At 34.8% G+C, this 24,827-nt stretch overlaps 3 protein-coding genes and 1 pseudogene across 4 annotated transcripts; 1 reads left to right on the top strand and 3 right to left on the bottom strand.

Moving 5' to 3' along the window:
• Positions 1-9,640: 9,640 nt before the first annotated feature.
• On the bottom strand, positions 9,641-13,843 carry LOC110010318 (uncharacterized; annotated as a pseudogene). The gene is made up of 2 exons (XR_005178643.2): positions 12,975-13,843; positions 9,641-11,314 (listed from the first exon to the last, which is right to left on the bottom strand). The product of XR_005178643.2 is annotated as an uncharacterized LOC110010318 (transcript).
• An 872-nt stretch (positions 13,844-14,715) lies between these two features.
• On the top strand, positions 14,716-18,242 carry LOC105641548 (pentatricopeptide repeat-containing protein ELI1, chloroplastic). Its single transcript, XM_012226134.4, has 2 exons — positions 14,716-16,949; positions 17,039-18,242. The coding sequence occupies exon 1, from the start codon at positions 14,783-14,785 to the stop codon at positions 16,805-16,807; it is 2,025 nt and encodes a 674-aa protein (XP_012081524.1). The 5' UTR covers positions 14,716-14,782; the 3' UTR covers positions 16,808-16,949; positions 17,039-18,242.
• On the bottom strand, positions 17,348-19,617 carry LOC105641493 (chlorophyll a-b binding protein 151, chloroplastic; the record flags this gene model as incomplete). The annotated part of the gene is given in 6 exon segments (NM_001308686.1): positions 17,348-17,355; positions 17,357-17,360; positions 17,362-17,376; positions 17,378-17,410; positions 17,412-17,988; positions 19,416-19,617. Coding segments are annotated over 6 exon segments (783 nt in total), but the record flags the coding sequence as incomplete, so codon positions are not given.
• Positions 19,618-20,089: 472 nt separating this feature from the next.
• On the bottom strand, positions 20,090-23,436 carry LOC105641549 (calcium-transporting ATPase 12, plasma membrane-type). Its single transcript, XM_012226135.4, has one exon. It carries the CDS (start codon positions 23,172-23,174, stop codon positions 20,229-20,231), a length of 2,946 nt encoding a protein of 981 aa, XP_012081525.1. The 5' UTR covers positions 23,175-23,436; the 3' UTR covers positions 20,090-20,228.
• Between the last annotated feature and the right edge of the window lie 1,391 nt (positions 23,437-24,827).

Below are 24,827 nucleotides of genomic sequence, written 5' to 3'. Positions count from 1 at the left end.
CAATAAGGTAATGTAAAATAAGCGCAGTTATGAAAAAGTTGCGGTCATATTCAATATTTCTGTGAAGGAAGTTTATAAAATTTGGCAAATGAAAAACTTTATCCAGAGAATAACTCCAGTGCCATGAAAAATCCATGGAATATGGGAAGAAAAAGAGTTCAATTCTCAGATGAAAGGATAAAAGAAATTCTTCTTAGACATTGCATGATAATCGGTTCTTTAGCCATCATCACTACACCCTTTTTTTTCTATCGCAGACTCAGTTCGTTTCTCTTCCTCTCCTGTAGACTCAACATCTTCCTCAATCACTTTTCTCTTTTTATGTGGAGGGTTTTTTTTGCAGTGGCGTATGTTGACATTTGTGGACAACCTTCTTTGAGGGCTCTCTTTTATTTTCATTGCGTATTTTTTTCTTTTCACCCATCAGACCAGAGGGAGATTTTGTAGATTTTTTTCCCTAATTTGTTCTTTTTCGAAATAAGGTTTGAGGAGGATATGTGTTTTTGTTTAGTTATTTTTCATTTTCTGGCTTCCGTGGTCATTTTCTTGCTCAACGATTTCATATATAGTCGTCGATTGATGCTAATGAGAAGGCACAGGGCGGCGGTTGTAAAAATGAGAGGATTGTGGAGAGATGCAATGGAGGCAGTTTTCAAATGTTGTGTCTCTCTATATTTCGAAACCCTTATTTAAAGGAGGGAAAGAAAAAAAAGGGTGCATAACCATACAAATACACACTATCCTTTTTAGTAAAACATAATGTTGATAGACATAGATAATAAAATGAAAACACATTTGTAAATTAAGCACGTTTAAACGACTTAGACACCTGGAAGCGAAATAGATATGTGTCCAATATATTTTTAGTATGAGCACATTTGTTAACTCTCAATAGTTTACAATTCTGTGATAAAATAACCGTTCACTTTTACTTTGAAAACACAAGGGCATTAAATGCCCAGTCTTTGCTAACCGTGCACAATTAACACAAGGACGCAAATCAAATGAGAGTATTTTAGACTTTGAACAATTGCATCCTTCCCAAAGTTTCCATTTTAAGTAAATTTCTCTATATAAAAAAACATCCAAAATAGAAATTTTCTCTAAATAAAGAGAACAAGGGGAGTACTAAATATTTCGACTTTTAGTCTCGCGATCTCTATTTGCCTTGAAGGAAATAGCATATTTCTAGAAATTAACCATCTGGCCAAAAGCTTTTTCATACCTGAGCAAACAAATTTTTCATATAAGAACAATCCCTAGTCGAGACATTAAAGAAAAAAAAACTAAAAACAAATGTGAACTTTTTTTTTTTTTTTTTTTTTTGATAACAAAAGCATTGTGAACTTTATTCCAATATGAGGTTGATTTTTGAGGTTGATAACAAAAACAGATGCATTCAAGCAATGTGAGGTTGATTTTTGCTTTTTCATTTTTATTTAAAATTTTTGCTCTTAATTATAATTATAATTTATTTTCTTTTACTTTTTTATGTTATTAACTTTTAGAAACTTATTATCAATATTGATTAGGAAATTAATTGGTTCCTAAACTATTGTCACATTAATATATGAGGATCTCTATTTTCAAAAATTAACTACGAGGTCTCTAAATTATGATGTCATTAACATTTTGGTCCTTCCGTGTACAAAATAAAGGGACCAAAGTGTTAACAGAAATTATAAACTATGGACCTCATAATTAGTTTGATAACAATTTAGCGGCTAATTTCTCAAATAGTTAAAAAAAATATTACTTTAGATAGAATGATCAATGTGTTAACGAAATCATAAGTTAAGATCTCATAGTTAGTTTTTAAAAATTAGAATAAAGGCTATTGAACTTGCAAATCAAGATTAAAAAAAAAAAAAGCCTCATTTTGAGCTTTTGGGTCATTTACATCACTAACTCATACAAGAGATGTTCAAACAACACCAAAAAATGGGTTTCTTCAACGCGTCTAAATCACATGGTCAAGCCAAATTAAAATTATACTATAAATTAAAAAAAAAAAACAATGATGCGTATGAAGGAATAAAGTTCAATTTGCCTCTTGAACTTGAAAGCAATATTTCATTTGCCCAAAAATCAACTTTGTATATAATTTATACCTGAACTTACACCAAAAGAATAAAAAGCTCAATTTATTATTCAAAAGAATCAGCAAACTAACATTGAAAGCCCTCGAAGCACAAAATCCCCATCTCTCAATTTTTTTCATCATGTGCATCCAACAAGAGCAAAACAGAAAGAGATAGAAGCACCAGGCTATGGCTTTCTCCAATTGATCTTCAGCATCCATAAATATTTGAGCTCAAAGTTGAACTCACAAGGTCAGCAACTACATACATTGTTCTGGGTGGTTAGTTTTGAATTGGGTGTTGTTGTTAATGATGAAGTTAGTATAGTGAGGAGCATCAATTGGTTGCCATAGGTGGGAACTGTTATGAATTAATCTCAAATAATTCCATAATAACCCAGATCATGCAAACTACTAGATTCAACAAAATAGATTGAATAAAAAAAAGGTTGCGTACCTGACATCATTGTTGGTCGATCTTGAAGTGTAGAATTAGGTTTGCAGCCTTCCAGAGAATTGAAGAATCTATTTAGCGGAAGCAGTACGAAAGGAACGTAAAACTGAATCGTATTCAACTCCTCTGGGGACCACGACCTTTATATACCTGTAGCGTTAGTACAATTCCTATTTCGGTCCTTTAACAAAATAGAAATTATATAATGGTCTCTACACTTAATATCTATAATCAGTTGATACCTCAATAGTCAATTATTCACAATCAAGACTACATTTGAAATTGACTTTACAATTAGACTGCTGTACGTATTTATTTTACATATTAAGCCCACAATAGAAAATTAAATCCAACAATCTCCCACTTGGGCGAACATATGTTAAATAAAATACATACATCAAAATGAGCTCAACAAACGCAGTCATACAAGGTATCCAAAAACAATCTTGTCCATTAGTTATATTGATAAAGAACTGAAGAAACATTCGCCATAGATCTCATGACTAAGTTCATCATCAACTACATTACCAATACCCCTAAATGACATAGATTCATTATAGAAGTGTAGCATGAAAACTACATGCAATGTGATCATCATGTCTGTTTCCAACTGGTCACCAACAAAAGTGAGATCAAGCAAAACAATAATAATAATACAGAGTGTAACCATCAACCAAAATGAGTACTCAACAAAATTTCATAATAAAACATATCCAAAACAAAATAGAGCATTCAAAAAACATAATGTATACATAAAGAGCAAACTCCCACTAAAACTAGACAGTCTCAAGCAAAACGATACCCATATGAGCGGTGTGCTCATGGAAAACTTTCGGTATCACTGCCTTTGTAAGCGGATCCGCAATCATAGAGTTTGTTCCAATATGCTCTAAGGATATCTGTCCACTCTATACCCTCTCCTTCACAGCCAAGAACTTAATCTCAATGTGTTTTGATCGAGAAGAGCTCCTGTTGTTGTTGGAGAATAAAACGGCTGACCTGCTGTCACAATACAACTTCAGTGGTCTTTCTATTCCACCTACTACACGCAGCCCAGTGACAAGGTTTCTCAGCCAAATAGCTTGATTGGATGCCTCATAAGATGCTACAAATTCAGCTTCCATGGTGGAGGTTGCCACTAGAGTTTGTTTCACACTCTTCCAAGAAATGGCACCGCCAACCAATAGAAAAATGTAGCCAGATGTGGATTTTCTACTGTCTTGGCATCCAGCGAAATCAGAATCAGTATACCCAATGATCTCAAGCTGATCTGATCTCCTATATGTGAGCATATGTCCCTTAGTCCTCTGAAGATATCTCATGACTCTTTTGGCTGCTTTCCAATGATCCATTCCTGGATTGCTGAGATATCTGCCTAACATGCCAACTATAAAAGAAATGTCTGGACGAGTACAAACTTGAACATACATAAGACTTCCTACAGCTGACGCATAAGGAACCTTTTGCATTTCCTGAATTTCAAGTTCACTCTTTGGACATTGTTGATTACTAAATTTATCACCTTTTGCAATAGGGGTATCCAATGGTCTAGAATTCTGCATACTAAATCTCTTGAGCACTTTATCAATATAGCTCTTTTGTGATAATCCAAGAATACCTCGAGAACGGTCTCGATGTATCTGAATGCCTAAAACAAAAGAAGCTTCACCTAAATCTTTCATCTCAAAATGCTTTGAAAGAAAAACTTTGGTTTCATGCAGCAAGACTTTACAATTAGTAGCAAGAAGTATGTCATCCACATATAAGACCAAAAAGATAAACATACTCCCACTGAACTTATGGTACACACAATTTTCAACAGCATTTGCCTCAAAACCAAACGAGACAATTACTTGGTTGAACTTAAAGTACCATTGACGAGAAGCTTGCTTGAGTCCATAAATGGATTTCTTTAATTTGCATACCAGATGTTTTGGATCTCCAATTACAAAATTTTCTGGTTGCACCATATATATTGTTTCATCAATGTCGCCATTGAGAAACGCAGTCTTAACATCCATTTGATGAAGCTCAAGATCAAGATTTGCAACTAAGGTCATGATTGTCCTAAAAGAATCCTTCGAAGAAACTGGAGAGAAGGTTTCTTTATAGTCAATCCCTTCCTTTTGAGTAAAGCCTTTTGCTACAAGACGTGCTTTATATCTTTCCACATTTCCTTGAGAATCCCTTTTGGTTTTAAATATCCATTTGCAACCAATGGGTTTCTTTCCTTCAGGTAATTGAACAAGATCCCAAACTTGATTGTCTTGCATAAACTTATACTCTTCGTTCATTGCCTCAATCCACTTATGAGAGTTAGAACTCTGCATGGCATGATAGAAACTAACTGGATCATCATCTATCATGTCTACAGTATCCTCATGTTCCTAAAGAAACACTATATAATCATCTGGAATAGCACTTCTTCTCTCCCTAGTAGATCTCCTCAAAGGCATTTGAACAGGCTCTAATTCTTGAGGTTGTTGAATTTATTCTTGAGGAAGAATAGCATTGTCTTGAATTGGATCTTAAATAGCGACAGGAGCAACTGGAGTCTGTACGCTATCAGAAACAACAAAGGAATGAGAACCGAATCATCCTTACTTGGTTCCTCTTCAAAGACAATGTTTCTTTCTTTATTTCTCCCTCCAAAATCAACATCCTCAAAAAATGTTGCAATTCTCGTTTAAAAAAAGTTCTGGAAGTAGGATTATAAAACTTATAACCCCTAGACCGCTCAGAATATCCAACAAAGTAGCTGCTGATAGTTTTGGAGTCCAGTTTTGTTTCATTCGGCTTGTAAGGCCTTGCTTCAGCTGGACATCCCCAAACATGAAGATGCTTTAGACTAGGCTTACGTCCAGTCCAAAGTTCATAAGGTGTTTTAGCAACTGCTTTAGATGGAATCCTATTGAGAATATAAGCTGCTGTCTTTAACGCTTCACCCCACAGAGACTCTGGTAAAGTAGAATGACTAATCATACTCCTTACCATATCCATAAGAGTCCTATTACGTCTCTCAGATACACCATTCATGCTGGGAGTACCAGGCATTGTATATTGAGGGACAATTCCACATTCCTGTAGGAAAAGTGCAAAAGGTCCTGGACGTTGTTCGCCTGAACCGTCATATTTACCATAATATTCACCACCACGGTCAGATCGAACAGATTTAATCTTCTTTCCTAGTTGATTTTCAACTTCGGCTTTATAAGATTTAAACATGTCCAAAGACTCAGATTTTTCATGAATGAGATATAAGTAACCATAACGAGAATGGTCATCAATGAATGATATAAAATATCTTTGGCCATTTCTAGCTGCAATATGGAATGGACCGCAAATATCTGTATGAATCAGTTCTAAAACATTGGATGATCGAATGGCACCTAGTCTCTTTTGTTTAGTCTGTTTTCCTTTAATACACTCAATACAAGAATCCAAACCTGTGTAATCAAGTGTATCTAAGATACCATCAGAAACAAGACGCTCAATTCTTGATTTGGATACATGACCCAAACGTCTATGCCAAAGCACAGCTGAGTTATCAATATTCAACTTTCTTTTGGTACCTCTTGTAGTAACATGCAGGGATTCATGATAACTAGTATCAATGTCTAACATATATAGATTATCACATTCATTCAAGCAACCAGTACCCAAAACTTTTGAATTCATAGATAAAGTAAATACACTGTCTCCAAAAGAACAATGAAAACCAGATTTGTCCAAAAAGGAAACAGAAATCAAATTCCTTCTAAAAGAGCGAATAACAAAAGTATCTATAAGATCCAAAAAATAACCAGTACTTAAACATAATCTAAAATGTCCAATTGCCTCTACTTCAACCGGATCGCCATTTCCCACATAGACGTATCTTTCACCGTCAGTTGGCTTTCTATAGTTGAGGTAGCCCTGCAATGAAACACTTATATGAGCGATAGCACCAGAATCCATCCAATAAGTGTTTTTAGGAGCTGAAGTTAAATTAACTTCACAACAGACTAAAACAAGGTACTTACCCCTCTTTGCAAGCCAATTAGCAAATTTAGGACAGTCCTTTCTCAAGTGATCCGTCTTTCCACAAAAGAAGCATTTTGGCACATAAGGCTTCTTTTATACTGGATCTACAGCAGTAGCAACAGCAGGTTTCTCAATAGCCTTTTCAACAGTCTTTGCAGAAGGCCTCTTTCTTTTCTTGTTCTTGCCCTTCTCAGCTGAAGAAACAAAATGAGCACTCTCTCTTTTGTTAGAATTCATCTTTTCCTCCTCATCAACACAATGAGAAATGAGCTCGTTAAGAGTCCATTTATTCGGCTGACAATTATAGGAAGTCCTAATTTGTCCATACTGAGAAGGAAGAGAATTCATAACCAAATGGACTAAAAGGTCATCTGGTAAAGCCATCCCCAGTGCCTTCAGTCTCTTTGCAATCTGAGACATGCTAAGAATATGCTCCCGAACACCACCATTGCCAGCAAACTTCATGGAGGTTAATTTCCTAAAAGTGTTCCCACTTTGGCTTTGTCATTCTTGACACAAGCCCTCTCCAGCTCGGCAAGATAGTTTTGAGCATTGTTCTTTTCAGCTGAGACAGAGTCTCGAACATGTTCTGGAACTCCTTTCTGCATGATCATCAGACCTAAGCGATTAGAACGCTCCCACTTCTCATACTGAACCCTTTGAACATCAGTGCCGTATCAGTAAGAGAGCAGGTTCGTCCATCCTGAATGCAAGATCCAAATCCATACAGCCCAGAAAAATCATAATGTCTGATTTCCAAGACTCAAAATTTGATCCCTCAAGTTTAGGGACACAATCAGGATTAAATGACATGTTAGCTGACATCAGAGAAAATAAACAAATAGATAAGTATAAGCTCACAATCCACAAATGAAACAATTCACATAAGTAGAGATCAAAAATGGAAATAAGATACAGACACAACATTAATATTCTCATCTTTGGATGTAAAACGTTAACTTGTAATTAGTATCTCAACGCAGCAATCAAATATTGATAACATAGTCCTGACAAATAATGAATCTTCCTTTGGGCCGATATATCATTGTCATGGAAAATAATCAAACAATTATCATATATTTATTGCCAAACATGTATTCAAAACTCAGCCAGATAGCAACCTTCCTTTGGGCCGATTAACTATCCGCAACGAATTCTAATACACCTGTCTAATATTCTAAAATAAATCAATTCAAGCAATAGAGGTCACTTTGGTGACTTATTGATCAAATCAATTTATTTTAACAAATATCAAACACAATAGGGACTTAATCACTCCAAAATTTAATCTCAAGTCGACAAATTAATTCATTTAATTGTAATTAAAACAAAACAATTGCAATTAAATGAATTGATTGTCTAAATATTTAATAATCTAAAATTATTTAGCCCAAAAAAAAAAAAAATATATATATATATATATATAATCTAGTCTTTAAGTCACTAAATTAGAGACTAAGTTATAAAATTGGACTAAATAAATTTGAATAAATAAAGTTCGAGGGTCTAATTTAATTAAATATATGTCCATGGGTCCATACGAAAAAAAACAGAAAATTAGGGGCCTAATACGAAAAATAGAAAATTAGGGGCCTAATCTGAAATTTTCCAGGGACCTAACCGTAATTTTCCATCCCTAACCTTAAAACCAAAACGATCAGAGACGAAAACAACAGGACCGCCGCCAACTCTCTCCACCTGCCGTTCCAGACCCTTTTCCGCCGCCAACACCACCAGTTCCAACCGAAGACAAGCTCCAGTCGCCATTGGACGGTGAACGGCAGCCAAGGGAGTCAAAACCGGTGTTGAAATCACAAATCCCTAAACTGACAATTTCAAAGCAAATTCGCCGGCAACAATGGAGGTTTTCAGGTTTTTTTTTTTTTTTTAAACAAAATCCGGCCAGCAAAAAAAAAACAAAATACCAAACGAACAATTAATCGTCAATGGCGTTAGTTCAAAACCTCTTACCTGTTCTTCGGATTCCCCAAGAGCAGTGAGAACAAAAAAAAAATTTTTTTTTTTTATTATTAAACAAAACCCTCAATCCAAAAACAGTAGGGAAAACAAAAAAAAAAAAACATACGAAAATCAACCTAAAATCTAGCAATTATGAACTAGGCTCTGATACCACTTGTTATGAATTAATCTCAAATAATTTCATAATAACCCAGATTATGCAAACTACTAGATTCAACAAAATAGATTGAATAAAAAAAAGGTTGTGTACCTGACATCGTTGTTGGTCGATCTTGATGTGTAGAATTAGGTTTGCAGCCTTCCAGAGAATTGAAGAATCGATTTAGCGGAAGCAGTACGAAAGGAACGTAAAACTGAATCGTATTCAACTCCTCTGGGGACCACGACCTTTATATACCTGTAGCGTTAGTACAATTCCTATTTCGGTCCTTTAACAAAATAGAAATTATATAATGGTCTTTACACTTAATATCTATAATCAGTTGATACCTCAATAGTCAATTATTCACAATCAAGACCACATTTGAAATTAACTTTACAATTAGACTGTTGTACGTATTTATTTTACATATTAAGCCCACAATAGAAAATTAAATCCAACAGGAACTGCACATTTTGTGCTCAAATAGAATACGCAAGTGCTTGGAGATCTTATAGGTAGTGAAGTTGAAGAACTACCTTTGATAAAATTTTGACCAAAATTATAACTCATAAAACCATTATAACCAATGCCATATTTATCTTTTGAAGATCTTTGATTCCTTAACAAGACATCTAGGGTTTTATTTCCTTTTGTGAAATTTGCCAAATCATTTTTCAAGGCGTCAATTTCCTTTTTCAAGGCGTCAATTTCCTTTTTCAAAGATTCATTTTCAAAAGTAAGCTTGTTGCAATTTTCTTTTGAATCATCCAATTTTAATTTTTGATCCAAGTTTTAACACTAGCATACAAACTCAGTATGCATTCTTTACCTTCTTTAAAAGCTTCAATTTCTTATAAGAGATTTTTGCAAGTAATCTCTTTGAAAAAGGCGTCTCTTAAAAGATCACATTTAAGTTTAAGCTTTTTGAAATCTTTCCTTACACAATTATATGTTTTGCAAGTATCTTTAAAATCTAAGTAAAATTCCTTAGAATCATTTTCAAGTTCATTATAGCTCATAAGTGTAGAATCACTTACATCACTTCCATTTGCTTTACTAAATTTAGCTTTAGCAGGTGAAATTAGCTTACCAATTTCGTCTGATTCTTGATCACTTACAACCATCAAGCAAATGTTTGCCACTTCAGCTCCTTCATCACTGGAATTTGAGTCATCACTGTCACTCCAGGTTGCAATCATAACTTGCTTTGGTTTGTGCTTTTAAATTTCTTCTTAAGCTTTAGACAATTTGGTTTGATATATCTAGGTTTGCCATATTCAAAGCGTATAACTTCAGTTGGATCTTTCTTTTTTTGATTTTTTTATCTTCGGTGGAAGTGTTTTCTTGTCAAATTTCTTGTATCTTGTTCCACCTTTCTTTAGCATCCTTTTGAATTTTCTGGCCATGAGTACCATGTCATCACTATTAGCATCACTTGAACTTTCATCATTTGTGACAATTTTAAGGGCTAGAACTTTCTTCCTTTTGTTTTTAACTTTCTCAACATTTCTATTCATCATCATTTCATGTATGAGAAGTGAGCCGATCAACTCATCATAGGTGAGCTTTTTGAAATCCTTTACTTCAAACAAGAGGGTTACTTTTGATTCCCATCTATCCGGTAGAGATGGAAGAATTTTCTTTGTGAGCTCTTATTCTGAGATGGATTTGCCAAGTACCTTCAAAGAATTAACAATGTTAATAAATCTAGTATTCATATCAGTAATGGTTTCATCATTTTTCATGTAGAACATTTCATAATCTCTCCACAATAGATTTATCTTTAATTCCTTGACTTGGTTAGTTCCCTCTTATGTGACTTGTAGCTTTTCCCATATTTTCTTAGCTGAGGCACAACCTGAAACTTTATTATATTCATTAACATCTAAAGAACAATGTAAGATATTGGTAGCTTTAGCATGTAAGGTAATACTTTTCCAATCGTTGTCCATGTTTTCCTCTTTAAGCTTATCAATGGTAACACCATCAACAACTTTCTTAGGAATTTGAGGACCATTTAAAATATTTCTGCAACAATCAATATCAACAGATTGCACAAAATTTCTCATCTTAGTTTTTCAATAAGAATAATTTTTACCATTAAACAAAGGAGGTCTAGTGATAGACTGACCTTCAGAAGGTCCAACTATACCAAGGGTAGACAACGAAGCCATGGGATCTCTCAAAGGTGGTTAAACCTTATAAATTAAGAGCCAATGCTCTGATACCAGATTGTAAGCCCCGATAGGCTATACACAAGAGGAGGGTGAATTGTGATTTATAAAAAATTTAGAGTTTAAATACCTTTTTCAAACACAGCAGAAACACAATAGTATTCAGATAATTTTGTAGATTTAAAATCATATAACTCACTTAAGTAAAAAGATTATCTATAATACTATCAATCAATAGGTCTAAAAATAACTCACTAAATTGGGCAACTCTGTAACTCAAAAACAGTTTTAGTATGAAGCAATATTAATTATAAAGATTCAACAACTCAGAACGTAGAATGACTGTATAATCAAGATAACAACATATCATTTAGATTAAAGTCTTGACTTTCATAAGATTTATTGAATCTTCACTCGATGAATTTCTCCATTTAAATTCCTGCAAAAGACTTTAGCACAACCTACAAATAAATAATTCAATTATTATTTTTGTTTATCATCAAAATAGAGTATTGTAATAACCTTGAGCCAACAAAAATAGAAGCCAAAACATACATGCCAAATGCTTTAAATTTTTGATATATCGGTAGATTTGTTAATCTGGTATTTGCAGGAATTAAAATGTCATTATTGAAAAATAATAACAAATAACTACACACATAAAAGACATCTATCTTACACTTGATCAAGAAACAGAAAAAGAAAAAGACGAGAAATTCTAAGCAACTTGATTCTAAAATCAAATTTTAACAAATAGAAAATGAAGCATCAATCACAGAAACTAATTGACAACACTACAAATCCTCCTTACTTGTCTAGCTCTTCTAATAGGAGGTTTAATATTTCATCGCTGCCAACAACAGGACGAGGATTCACTTGCTTTCTTTGGTTGTTGAAGCTAAATATTTAAGGTTTTCTCTTCTTTTTTTTAATAAAGAAAGTTTTCTCTATTAGATGAAATGTTTTCTGCATTTAAATATCTATAAGAACAAAAAGCTGCAGGGAAAGAGTGTAAATAAAGATTAAAGAACAATGAATTGCACATATTGAAAAGAAAAGAATGAGAAACAACTGTATAATTACTGAAAGAATACAAAAAAGAAAAAAGAAAAAAAAGCACTATATTATAATCTTAAATTCTTTAACTAAGAACACCACTGTCATATCAAGATCAAAAGGTTAACAAGATTGTGCAGACCTAACAATCCATCTATATCTGAGTCCATTTTTGCCTCTTTAATCATAAACAACTTCCCTCCTATAAAATTACATGACCCCTTGATATTTTTTAAGATATATATCAATATCACTGATAAATTAAATATAAATTATTAAGGAGAAAATTAATTAATATTATATATACTTACACATGCAGATGCATCTCTTGCAACTACAGCCAGAATATCAGCAAAAGAAACAACACTAGGACAAATTCTACTTCAGATTTTGCTTTGTCAATAACTTTATAGCCTCTTGCACACTGAAAATTTTGAAACACGGTATTTCACTCTCCATAGTTGGGGTTTCCTCAAGTAATTTCGAAGTGTAGCCTCACATGTAATATTCAATAACAACAACATAAATATGAAATATGCTGCTTTGATGGAGATGAATGTACCATCAATTCTTATAATAATAGCATATAGCATTCTAGTGAACAAATTTTAAAGTAAAAGGCAAAAACTCAAATAGAACATATACATGTATAACTCTACTTGTGCATTTGAATTATAAATGACTTTCAACCAACACATCAAAAAAAGAACATTGAAAGGCATGTATGTTGTTATTGTCAATCAAAAGAACACAAAAAAGAATTGTTTGGTCAGATTGACACTAAAAAAGTCCTACAAAAAAGCTTTAGAAAAGCATATAAGTCCATCGTTATGGCCGCCACACTGGCCTTTGAAGGGGAAGATTATGCCTTATGTTGCCTTGCTTCATAAACTGCAGATTGGGTTCTCCAACTGCTACATGAGCATGAGTAACAGGCAGCAGATGTCTTTTTCTGGATTTGTAAACTTTGGCTTTTAAATACAAGTTAATGTTTTTTTCTCATGCCAATCTATGAGAATTAAATTATTTGCATTCACAGAATTGTGACAGTTATAAATATCTTACCATATGTTTAGGTGGCTGAATACATCATTTCCCCGTCGGCTCCTTTACTTTCAAATTGATCTTTGGCACCCTAAAAGTGAACTTTGGCACCCTAAAGTTTACTTTTTATAACAACTGTACACCTGGTAAAGTGATTGTGTACAACCCATCCTGATGACATGGAAAATTACAATTCTAGGTCATAATTAATTTTGCCACGTTGGATATGCAACAAAAAATTCATGAATCAATCCAAATCAAACCTAAATCGAACCAAATCAGCAACTAACCCAAAATCACTTCTCCCCTTCCTGATCGCACCATAGTCCCCTCTCCTATCCCCTTCGTTTTTCGTTCACCGGAGCTCAAAGCTCTGCCGATCTGATCACCTCACACCACCGGCAGCACCTCTAGCCACCGCTTTCTACCTTCATTCTTGTTCAAGGAGAGCTCATGAGAGAGACAAAGGGACTTGTCGATCGAGACAACCCTCTTTCTCCTTTCTTTTGGCATGTCTAGTGACCTGAGCTCAAGTCGCCCCGACCAAAGCTTCTTATCGTCATTCCTCCACCGATCACTCCATCTCCGGTCCCTCTCTTTCTATTCCGGTGAGCGCAGTAAAGAGCAAATCACAGTCTCACAGTCTCTCTCTTTCTCTTTCAGCGCTACTTTTCTGCTTCTTTGGCAAGGCCAGCCACAAGCCGGCGAGACCAGTCAAGGGTCCGCCAATTACACCTTCCCACCGTCCCTAATAACTTCACTGGGGACCGCTCTCATCAACTCCGGCTACCACAGTGAGATGAGATTGGTTTAGTTTGGGAATAACCCAAATTCAGCATGAATTTGCAGGAAGAAAATAGGATGAGAGAGAAAAAATAAGTTTAATAATATTCTAATTAAGTTAGTAATAAAAAAATTATTTTTTTCATTATTTAAAATGCAATCTAGGAATATTTTTACAAGTTCACACGTGGGAAAAAAAATTAAATTTTCACGGGTTGCTGACTCGATTAATAAGGATGTGATGTAAACAATTTTACAATTTTAGAATGCCACAAAGTCACTTTGAAAGTAGAGGAGACTACAAGACTTTTTTTGCGTAAGTTTAGGAGATAAACCATGTATGCGGCCATGTTTAGGTCTAAGCATGACCACGCAGTTTTGGTTATAAAAAAGGTGAAATCGGAACCGAACCGCTTTTAAACGGTTTTTGAACCATCAGTTTCGATTTTTTTTTATTTTGAACCGAAATTAAATAATGTATTTTAAATTTTTTAAAATGTTTTTTTAAGATTTATAGAATAAATAATAATAATAATAAATATTACTCTTGAAAAAAACTAAATCAATTTAATAAAAATTCTTAAAAATTACTGAAAAAAACAATAACAAAACAAAAAACAAGTTGGAGTTTTTAAAACATATTTTCTACGGTTTCAAATTGAAATCGCCGAATTTAAACCAAAACTGCCGATTTCGATTTTAAAAAATGAAAAATCGGAACTAAATTTTAAATTTACAGTTTTAATTACGATTTTAAATCCGAGACAATTAATCATGATTTAATGTCGATTTTAACCGATTCAGTTTCAATTCGATTTTGATTTAAAACCAAACTGCAGTAATCCCTATTTAGGTCCATACAAAATTGAAAACAAAAGAATTATTTAAAATGAAGTATAACTCATTTTTTATTCCTTTTAAAAATAGAGCACGTGTTAGTTTGATTATAACTGATCCTCGGCACTAATTATTATTTCCCTAAAATTTATGTTAGGATTTTATCTGCAATTGCTCTATCCATTTGCTTCTCTCGCAACCAATATCCAATGGTTGGAGTGATACCAAATCCTTCCCACCATTTCTATCTTCTTCAAACCTCAAAAACCCACAAAGAAACCCAACAACTCCACGCCCTATCCCTCAAAACCAACACTTTCGCTCACCCATCAATCTCCTCTCGCATCCTCTCTCTTTATGCTGACCCGAAAGTCAACAATCTTGAATATGCTATTTCTATTTTCTCTAAAATCCAACAACCCACTTTGGTTCTCTTTAATATAATTATTAAGTGCTACATTGAAAACCAATTATCTCATGATGCCATTTCTCTTTTTTCTGAATTGATTCATGATTTTAAACCTGATTGTTTTACTCTGCCTTGTGTGATTAAGGGTTGTGCAAGGTTACATGCAATTAAAGAAGGGAAACAGATTCATGGGTTGGTTTTGAAACTTGGGTTTGGTTTTGATAAGTTTGTACTGAGTAGTTTGGTTAATATGTATGCAAAATGTGAAGAGATTGATAGTGCAGAGAAAGTTTTTGTTTCAATGGATTATAAAGATTTAGTGTCATGGAATTCTTTGCTTGATGGTTATGTTAAATGTGGTCAAGTTGAGTTAGCAATGAAGTTGTTTGAAGAAATGCCTGAAAGGGATTTGTTTTCTTGGACTGTCTTGATTGATGGGTTTTCCAAGAGTGGAAAAGTTGATGTTGCTAGGGAGTTATTTGATATGATGCCTGATAGGAATTTGGTTTCTTGGAATGCCATGATCAATGGGTACATGAAATCAGGGTGCTTTGTGTTGGCCTCTGAATTGTTTAATAGGATGCCTAAGAAAAATTTGATCTCGTGGAATTCAATGATTGCTGGTTATGATTTGAACGGGAGGTATAGGGAAGCTTTGCAGTTGTTTGTACATATGTTGGAAGGGGATTCTATGCCTAGTCATGCTACATTAGTGAGTGTTTTTTCTGCAGTTTCTGGAGTGGCTAGTCTTAGTAAAGGAAAATGGATACATTCATTCATGGTTAAAAATGGTTTTGAATTAGATGGTGTTCTTGCTACATCATTGATAGATATGTATTCCAAGTGTGGGAGCATTGAGAGTGCTCTAACTGTTTTTCAGTTGATACGAAGGAAGAAGTTAGGGCATTGGACTGCTATACTAGTTGGCTTAGGAATGCATGGCATGGCTGAAGATGCTCAAGAATTATTTAATGAAATGCGCAGGATTGGAATGAAGCCTCATGCTATAATATTTATCGGTTTGTTGAATGCTTGTAGTCATGCAGGATTGGTTGATGATGGTCGTCAATATTTTAAGATGATGACTAATGAATATGGAATTGAACCTTCAATTGAACACTACGGTTGTTTGGTGGATATTTTATGTCGAGCTGGACATCTTGAAGAGGCAAAGAACATCATTGAGCATATGCCTAGGGCACCAAACAAGGTAATTTGGATGAGTTTGCTTAGTGGAGCTAGGATCCATGGAAACATCGATATTGGTGAGTATGCAGCTAGTCGTTTGATTGAGGTAGCTCCGGAGACTATTGGATGCTATGTTGTTCTCTCTAATATGTATGCTGCAATTGGTCTTTGGGACAAGGTTTCACAAGTAAGAGGAATTATGAAAAGGAGAGGGATTAGGAAGGACCCGGGATGTAGTTTAATAGAACATGGAGGCAAGCTTCATGAGTTTATTGCTAGTGATAGATCACATCCACAAACAAAAGAGATATATTTCAAGCTGAGAGAGATGGGGGAGAAACTCAAACTTGAGGGACATGTGCCTGACACAAGCCAGGTTCTTCTATGCATTGAAGAAGTGGAAGAGAAGAAAGCAGAACTGGAAACTCATAGTGAAAGGTTAGCTATCGCGTTTGGACTGATTAATATGGGTTCTGGAAGTCCTATTCGCATCATCAAGAACCTCCGAGTTTGTAATGACTGTCATACTGTGACTAAACTTTTGTCTAAAATCTACAGCCGCGAAATTATTGTGAGAGATAATAGCCGTTTCCATCATTTTAAACATGGAACCTGTTCCTGCAAGGATTTTTGGTGATTGTTTTGGCTTAACGGAATGGAGCCGTATTTTGTTTTTCTCAGATTGGAAGCATCAGGCAGTCCCTAGTTATTGATATAGGAAAATTATTGCTACTGCTTGTGTAACTTGTTCAGAATTTTAGCAGCCACAGAATTTACAGGTAAGTGTTGTGTATATATTTGGGTCCATCTTCCTAATTTTGTTTAAATTTAGTTACTCGAACCATTTTCCTTCTAATTGTATTTGCAGAGGGAGAGATGAGAATATGCTAGGGAGTAATGGAGCTGTTGTTGCAACTGTATGAAAGACTGAAAACATTTGATATTACTGGTGTGGCTAAATTATTAAATTTTATGGCACATTCCAACAATATAGATGGGTTCACGCACAAAGGAGTCTGATGTATTAATGATACAATACTTCCAGAATCCAGACAATCAGTTTCCACTACTATAACACGAGTAATGTTGGAGTCGACAACAAGAGCATTTCAACCGAAGGACAGGACTGAGTAATGTTACAACCTAATGGCATGTAATGATTCTCTTCATTTTCCAGGAACAAAGTTAGTGGCGTAGGCCCATGCATTGTTGGCCACTGGATCCGCAAGGTGATCAGAGAGGTTCTCTATGGGTCCCTTTCCAGTGACAATAGCCTGAACGAAGAATCCAAACATGGAAAACATTGCCAAACGTCCATTCTTGATTTCTTTCACCTTCAACTCTGCAAATGCATCAGGATCATCGGCCAATCCCAGAGGGTCAAAGGCACCGCCAGGGTAAATGGGGTCAAGACCTTCACCAAGCGGTCCTCCACCAACTCTGTACCCTTCGACGAATCCCATGAGCACAACCTGGACCGCCCAGATTGCAAGGATGCTCTGAGCATGGATGAGGTTGGGGTTGCCAAGGTAATCAAGACCACCCTCAGAGAAGATTTGGGCTCCGGCCTTGAACCAAACTGCCTCTCCAAACTTGACACCATTCTTTGAAAGTATTTCAGGGAAGACACAACCAAGTGCTCCAAGCATGGCCCATCTGCAGTGAATCACCTCAAGCTCACGGTTCTTGGCAAATGTCTCAGGGTCTGCAGATAAACCAGCAGTATCCCACCCATAATCACCTGGGAATTCACCGGTCAGATATGATGGAGTTTGCTCAGAGAATGGACCCAAGTACTTTGGGCGGTCTGGGCCATACCTGTTTTATCAATTAAAATTATGAGGTCAGATTTCTCAATTCATACTTTATTAAAGATGTGCACCATTTAATGCGAACATATTCTCAAAGTTCCAACATTTATGTAGTTTAAAGTATAGAACACGCTGTTAAAAGTTCCAGTGAAGGTTTTTTTTTTTTGTTTTTTTCCTAGCTAAGAAAAGTCTAGGGTGTATTATCATTAGGTTACGCTTGATATATATATATAAAAAAATCCGTTGTTATATTTTGATGAACCTTTTCTTTCTGAAATCCTTAAAATGGGATATTTAGAATCCCACATCTGATCACAAACTTCTTATTTTCTTTTTCTTTATTCCAAATCTGTAATTCCAAGGATTTGAATTGCATGCAAACAATAGAAGCCTAATTCCGTGTCTTTCATATTACCAAATTTTCTACGTTGTCGAATTAGATAAAATGTAGAAATTTAGAGATCCCTCATCACAAGAGTTAACCAACCATGATTTTCTGATATATTTTCTGATATTTTATCTTCACTAGCTAGCTATGATGCACGGACATGTAAACGCGAAAACCAGATACGGAGAAATGTCATTTTCAAAAATATAGGAAACGGAAACATGGAGGAACGCCTAAATAAAAAAAAATATAGAGGTTTATTTATTTATAAAATTTAAAAATATAGGAATAAATATAAAAATGATTTAGAAAGAGTACATTTTAAAGGACAATCAATTCATAAGTTCCGTACTCAATGAAAGAAAAAAGAAAACAAAATATTCAAATGTCAAAATGGAAAAAGATATGAAATTCTGTTAAATTTGAAGTTTTAATATTGAAATTAAAAGTAGGATTATTTGTCCTTTTCCAAATAAGATTTGCAAATCATCAAAATTTGATTTGGATTTAAAATCTGATTTTTTTAATGCAAGAAACGTTTCCGGAGAGAGAAAACGAGTGTCCGATTTTCAATATTTACAGAAACGGACTTGACACTTTCCGAAACAGGGAAACGTCAGTCTTCACTATTTCTTTGCCAGAACACAGAAGCTAATAATCTGTTGCTTCATCCACAAATCCATAAAATTTGGTTTTTGGATAATGTAATAATAGCCTATATTTAGGATTTAACGCATTAATCAAACCACTTCCAAACTAAAAAAAAAGCGATCTAATGCATGAAGCATCCCACACCACATGTGCGGGCTTTGGGGAGGGTTGATGCACGCACTCTCCCCTACTTCTAACATAACTGTTAAAAATCTTAAATGGAAAATATTAGAATGGATCAGAACCATATTTCCGTTACAACTATAGTCACATCAAGATTAGGCTGCTCCTTCTAATAATTAGTTTATTACTTGAAAAGTATTATTAGTCTAATGATAAACCAAAAATTACTTGCTAGAATACTGAATGCGAATGACAGATACAAGAATAATTACCATATGCTTTGGGGAGCACTCTTGACAGTTCTGCGCATGGTGATGCGACCACCTCCAAAGGAACCGACCTTGCGGACAAGCTCATTTGATTGCTTCAAAGCCGTCTGCCCAGCAAATGCAGATTGTTGGATTGCAGAGGTTGCCATGGCTATTACTTTCTTAAGCACTTCAGACTATGCCTTATGTGTTAGTTTTTGCCTGTGGAGGTGTTAAAGGAAGGAGAGAAGGATTATATTGAAAATTGAGAAGATGTTATGGATTAGGGAATCAGCACGTCAGCTGTATCTTATTGGTTATTGGATTGGATGTGGATTTCCATGTTGATTTTTTGAAGGAGATAAGAGGTTATGGCTATGCCATGTAGGATTCCAAGATCTTTCTTGCTCAGATTCTTTCACAGGACAATATGAACCACATACTGAGGGGGACAGGTTTTGCTATTTGTGGCTTGATTTTGTCATTTAACAAGAAAAATCTGCAATAAATGGGTTAATTAAGGCTAATTGAGGCTGTTAATTTGATTGTCTTTGGCCTGTGGAAGGTTTTAATAAAGTGAAAAGGCTCTATTTGATTCACCGAAAAATAATTTTTTATAAATAATTTATACTTTCTGTGGTAAATGTTCAACATGTACAGAAAGAATTGGCTAAAGAAGAGCTTATTTACGAGATATATAGACATTATTACAACTACAAGTAACACCTAATGAAAGGAGGGCTACAAATCATAGAGAGGCAAATACCAAACAAAAACATTTGATATTCACAAATAACGATTGATAGGATTAAAAAAGTAATTTTGATTATTGAAAGATCATAGAAAGTGGAATGCCAAACAAAGATGTGAACCATATGCTGTTGAAGACCAATTTGAGAATAAAACTGAAACTAATTCTACACCATATCCAAAGGCCCATGAAAGTGCAGAGATAATGAAACTCAAACCCCAATGCAACAAATTCAATCTCCCACAACCAGCTAAATTTGTTGCAAAATCAAGAATCAGCACCTGCATAGCCATTACGGCCCCCAAAGCCAGCAGAAACCAGTAGTGGTGAATAACTGAAATTGCTACTTCTTTACTTACTATGCTCATGACATTTAACTGATTAAATACCTGGCATAGCAAGAAGCTATTAAAGACCAATAATTTCCACATATCTTCATCTATGCTTTGTATAGCTTTACCAAGTAAGTGCATTACCAGCAAGAGAGAAGCCTGTGACATGGCTTGAGCTGCTATGTTGATCCTAACGGCTTTGGTTACCAGTGGCTCAGCCCTTTTAGCAGGTGGATTGGAAATGAGTTCTTTACTTGTCAACTCCATTACCATCATTAAACTGCCTAAAAGGCACATAACAAAGTTCACCCAAATTAATTGAATTGCTGTTAGTGGAGAGTCCCAAAAACATATTGCAGCAACAAGGTTTATCAGTAACCCTGAAATGCAAGCAGTCAGCTGTAGTTGAGTGAATTTCTGAATATTGTTGTATGCACACCTACCAAATTTCAGAAAATCAGGTAATGAACTTTTATCTGAAATAATAATGTGTGAGCTCTCTCGGGCAATTTCTGTGCTAAGGGTTACCTCTGTGATTCCCATGTCAGCTTTTTTTAAAGCTGAAGTATCACTTGTTAACCCTCCAAAGAATGCAACTACATGACCATTTTCTTGCAAACTTTGAACAACATGAAGCATGTCCTCACCTAAACAACTTCCCATAATATTTGCCTGTTCTATTTTCCTTCGTCTCTCAGTGTTATTCAAATCTCGAATTTGTACACCTTCAAGCTCAACATTATTTGAATCAAGGCAAAAGATTCCAAGTTTATGGGCTGCTTCTCTTGCTATTGAGAGCTCATCTTGTGATATCAATTTGATGCTCACTCCAGCATTTCGAAAATCTTCAAGCATTTTGAAACACGAGTATTTCAGACCAATCACTGCCAGCAAGCATGAACCTTGTGCATTAGGTTCTGGATCTGGACTCTCCGTTTGCTTACAAGCAAATCCAATGGCCAAAAGACCTCTGTGCTTCATATTTTCAATCACTTGCTCTAAATTTGTTTTATGATCTTCTATGTCATGAATTTCCCCCCTCCTATCATAGTAATGTGTACACAAGTTCAAGATTGTCAATGCATCTCCATGCAAGTGTAAATGCACAAATTGCTCAATCTCTTCATTTTTCTTCATCGCAGCCCAACGGTAAGTGTTTATGTTGGATGTTACACTCCCGTGATTGAGAACAGAGAACTGTTGGCTTAACCATTCCGTATCAATAACCCACTTGGACCTTGCCCAATCTGCAAGCGAACTGATGATGGGGGTAACAGACATGTCAGGAACAAGAGCAGGCATACCAATACTTTGGTGTAGAGCTTCCAGAACAACTTGAGGAATCTCAGAATCAAGATCATTATTGTACATATCTTCTCTGCCAATAAAGAATTCGTTAACCTCCATTTGGTTACAAATTAAGCCCCCAGTTGCATCGATGCAGATGACAGTAACAAGGCCCATGGCACCACAAGCTGATAAATTCTGAGGATTTACCCCATATGTTTTGACCTTCTCATTCCAGTACGAGAGGGAAACTGTAATTGCAAAAGGCATTCCATGTTGCATTCCTATCACTATTGCCGTAAGAAAGCCTGTCAAGACGCAAACCCTTCCTCTAGGCCTCCAGAACATACTCTCAAGTATCTTCATTAGCACATCAATTGAGACATTTCCCTTCAATTCTGGCAACACATGATCATTTTTGTGCTGTCTCTTGCATAGCAACCCGACAAACACAATAACAGCGATTAGCACAGACACAAGAAGACCAACATTGTCTATAAAATGGTCGAGTCTCTCTATTTTTTCTTGTAAAAGCGTCCTCTTTGTAGGATCGCCATATACTTTACTAGTATCCACCGCTTTCACAAGCATTTGGCCATGCCCTTGTATTACTTTTGATCCAGAGCAGATAAATGGGTTTGTGTCGTGATCAATTCTTGAATTCACTACTTGATCCAAAACCAAATCGTTGCCATTGACAAACAAACCATCAGCAGGAACCTTATCCCCTATTTTCAAATGCAGTAAATCACCTTGAGCAATATCTGATACCCGTATCCGCTGGAGTTCTCCATTTCTTGTGACTTCAACTTCCGATTTGTTCTTCTTCTTCACCTCCTTCTCACGAAGAAAGTTCGAAACCGAACGGGAAGTGACAAGGAATAAAGTGGCAATAATTATGGCAACCCCATCATGCCATCCATGATGAGCTCCTTCTTCAATCATCTCAACAGCAAATGACAATATAGCACAGATGAAAAGAAGGAAAATAGCACAGATGTTTTGGCCGTCCAAGAAGTAATGAAGAAATCCTTTTGCAGGAACTGCATTAGAACCAAGAATTGAATCTTGGATCCCAGTAAGCATATCAGAGTCAAGAACTGAGGCAGAACGTATATCTACTTCCTCATTGTCAGAACGTATATCCATGGCATGCCAAGATTGACTGGAGGAAGTTCTGGGAAGTTGATCAGAGGAAACAGATGGTGATCGCAGCGATAATGAGACATTGTGATCACGAGGGGTTTTCTTCAGAGAGATGAAAAAGCCAACAACTAAACACCTGCGCCAGAACCGGGCATATTTTCCAGGGGCGTTGGTGTTGGTGTTGGTGTTGGTGACGATTAAGCTAGCAGAAAGAGAAACTTCACAGTCAACATCACCATCATAGCATGTAGAGTTTGTCTGAGACATCGTTTTTGGTAGAGAAATAGCTCTTGACAGAAATCCAGAAACTGACTAAAAAGTCGAATCAATATCGACAAGGACTCAAAGAATAAAGGAAAAGAAGAACAATTCTTAAAAACTCTTTGAAGGGTATGTTCTCTAACTGTAATTTGACGAATGAAAGGATAGGGTATGAACTATTTATAGAGAAATAATTACGTCGGTTACTGAAGTTTTACAAAATTAATTAACTCACCCTTATATTTTTTACCATCTTGTTAAATAGCTTTTGTCCAAAATCATTGAACTTTTCTATTAAATGATACTAAAAAGAGCGCGAAATGCTTTAAAATCTTGAAAAATTAATTTTTTATTATTTTCTTTTTATATGATATTTGTTCTCTTGGGCTTTTAATTTTTTCATAGATCATCAACAATCAAATAATTGGTGTATTTAATCTAACGAGAACGAATCAAATCTTGGATACTAAATATCAAATAGTCAAAAATGTAAAAAAGAGTTAATTAATTTTGTAAAACTTCATAATTAAAATAATGATTTTCCATTTGCAGAGGAATTCCACAAAAATTCCTTTCTTCCTTATTTGAAGAAATAGATAACTAATTTAGTTTCTTTTTAGGCTCGTTGACAGAGGAAACCACTCAGAGGCTTCGTACCATACGTAAGTTCATTTGGTGCCTCTGTGGGAACTGGTAATTCCACGATGAGAAAGAAAAGTAAATGGACACATAAACTCTCTGCGCATGAATATCAATACTCTCACTCTTTGGAAAAGTCTATGTTGGCAACCTATTCGTTGCCGTTGGATTGTACGCATTACACGCAAATTCAACTCGCGCGGGTAGTACTATATTTTCATTCCTTCACTATCTATTTTATTAAATTTTTAAAAAAAAAACTATTTTATTAATATAAAAATTACCTTTTTAAAATAAAAATATATTTGATTACTAATAAAAGTTATTTCATGAATACATGTAAAAATATCATGAATAAATTTATAGGAAAAAAAGTTATCTTAAAACCATAAAACTTATTATGCTTGGTTTATTATATTTTTGCTTCGCATTGACTATAAAAAATTTTTTAATGTTACAAAATCTTTTTATAAAAAAATGTAAAATTCAAATTTAGTATACTTTATTTCATCAGGTTTTACTCTAAAAATTATTGAATATGTAAAAAATTTACAGTTCTAAATTTCTCTAATTCTACAAAACATGATATAATTTACAACTTATACATTATAATTCAGAAATTTCTCATAAAATTTTACTTTTATCATAACAAAATTCATGTAAAAAAATTTAACATAGTCAATGTAAAACAATACTGATTTGAGATCACTAAAATAATTTCTTTTCTTTATTATAATTAGTATTATATGGTTGCAATGTAATAAAAGAAAAGTTAAAAGGCAATTTATAGAATAAACTAGCTGAAGTCTTGCGCAATGCGCAAATCAATTTATAATTCATATTATATTTCAAATGTATTTAATAATTAGTTAGGTAGATAATACTTGTTTAAAGAATCGGGCATATTTAAATTATATTTCTTGAGCTCAAGCCAATCTCAAACAACACCATGTATTAGTCGAGCCAAGCCAAAATAATAATATGGTTGACTCGGCTCGGCTTATTTTCACTCCTAGATAT

This window comes from Jatropha curcas, chromosome 3 (genome assembly GCF_041381405.1).
Source record: "Jatropha curcas cultivar XTBG-Jc1 chromosome 3, XTBG_Jcur_1.0, whole genome shotgun sequence".
Classification (NCBI taxonomy): Eukaryota; Viridiplantae; Streptophyta; class Magnoliopsida; order Malpighiales; family Euphorbiaceae; genus Jatropha; species Jatropha curcas.
Note: the sequence above shows the minus strand (reverse complement) of the source record. Positions and strands in the feature narration are given on the sequence as shown.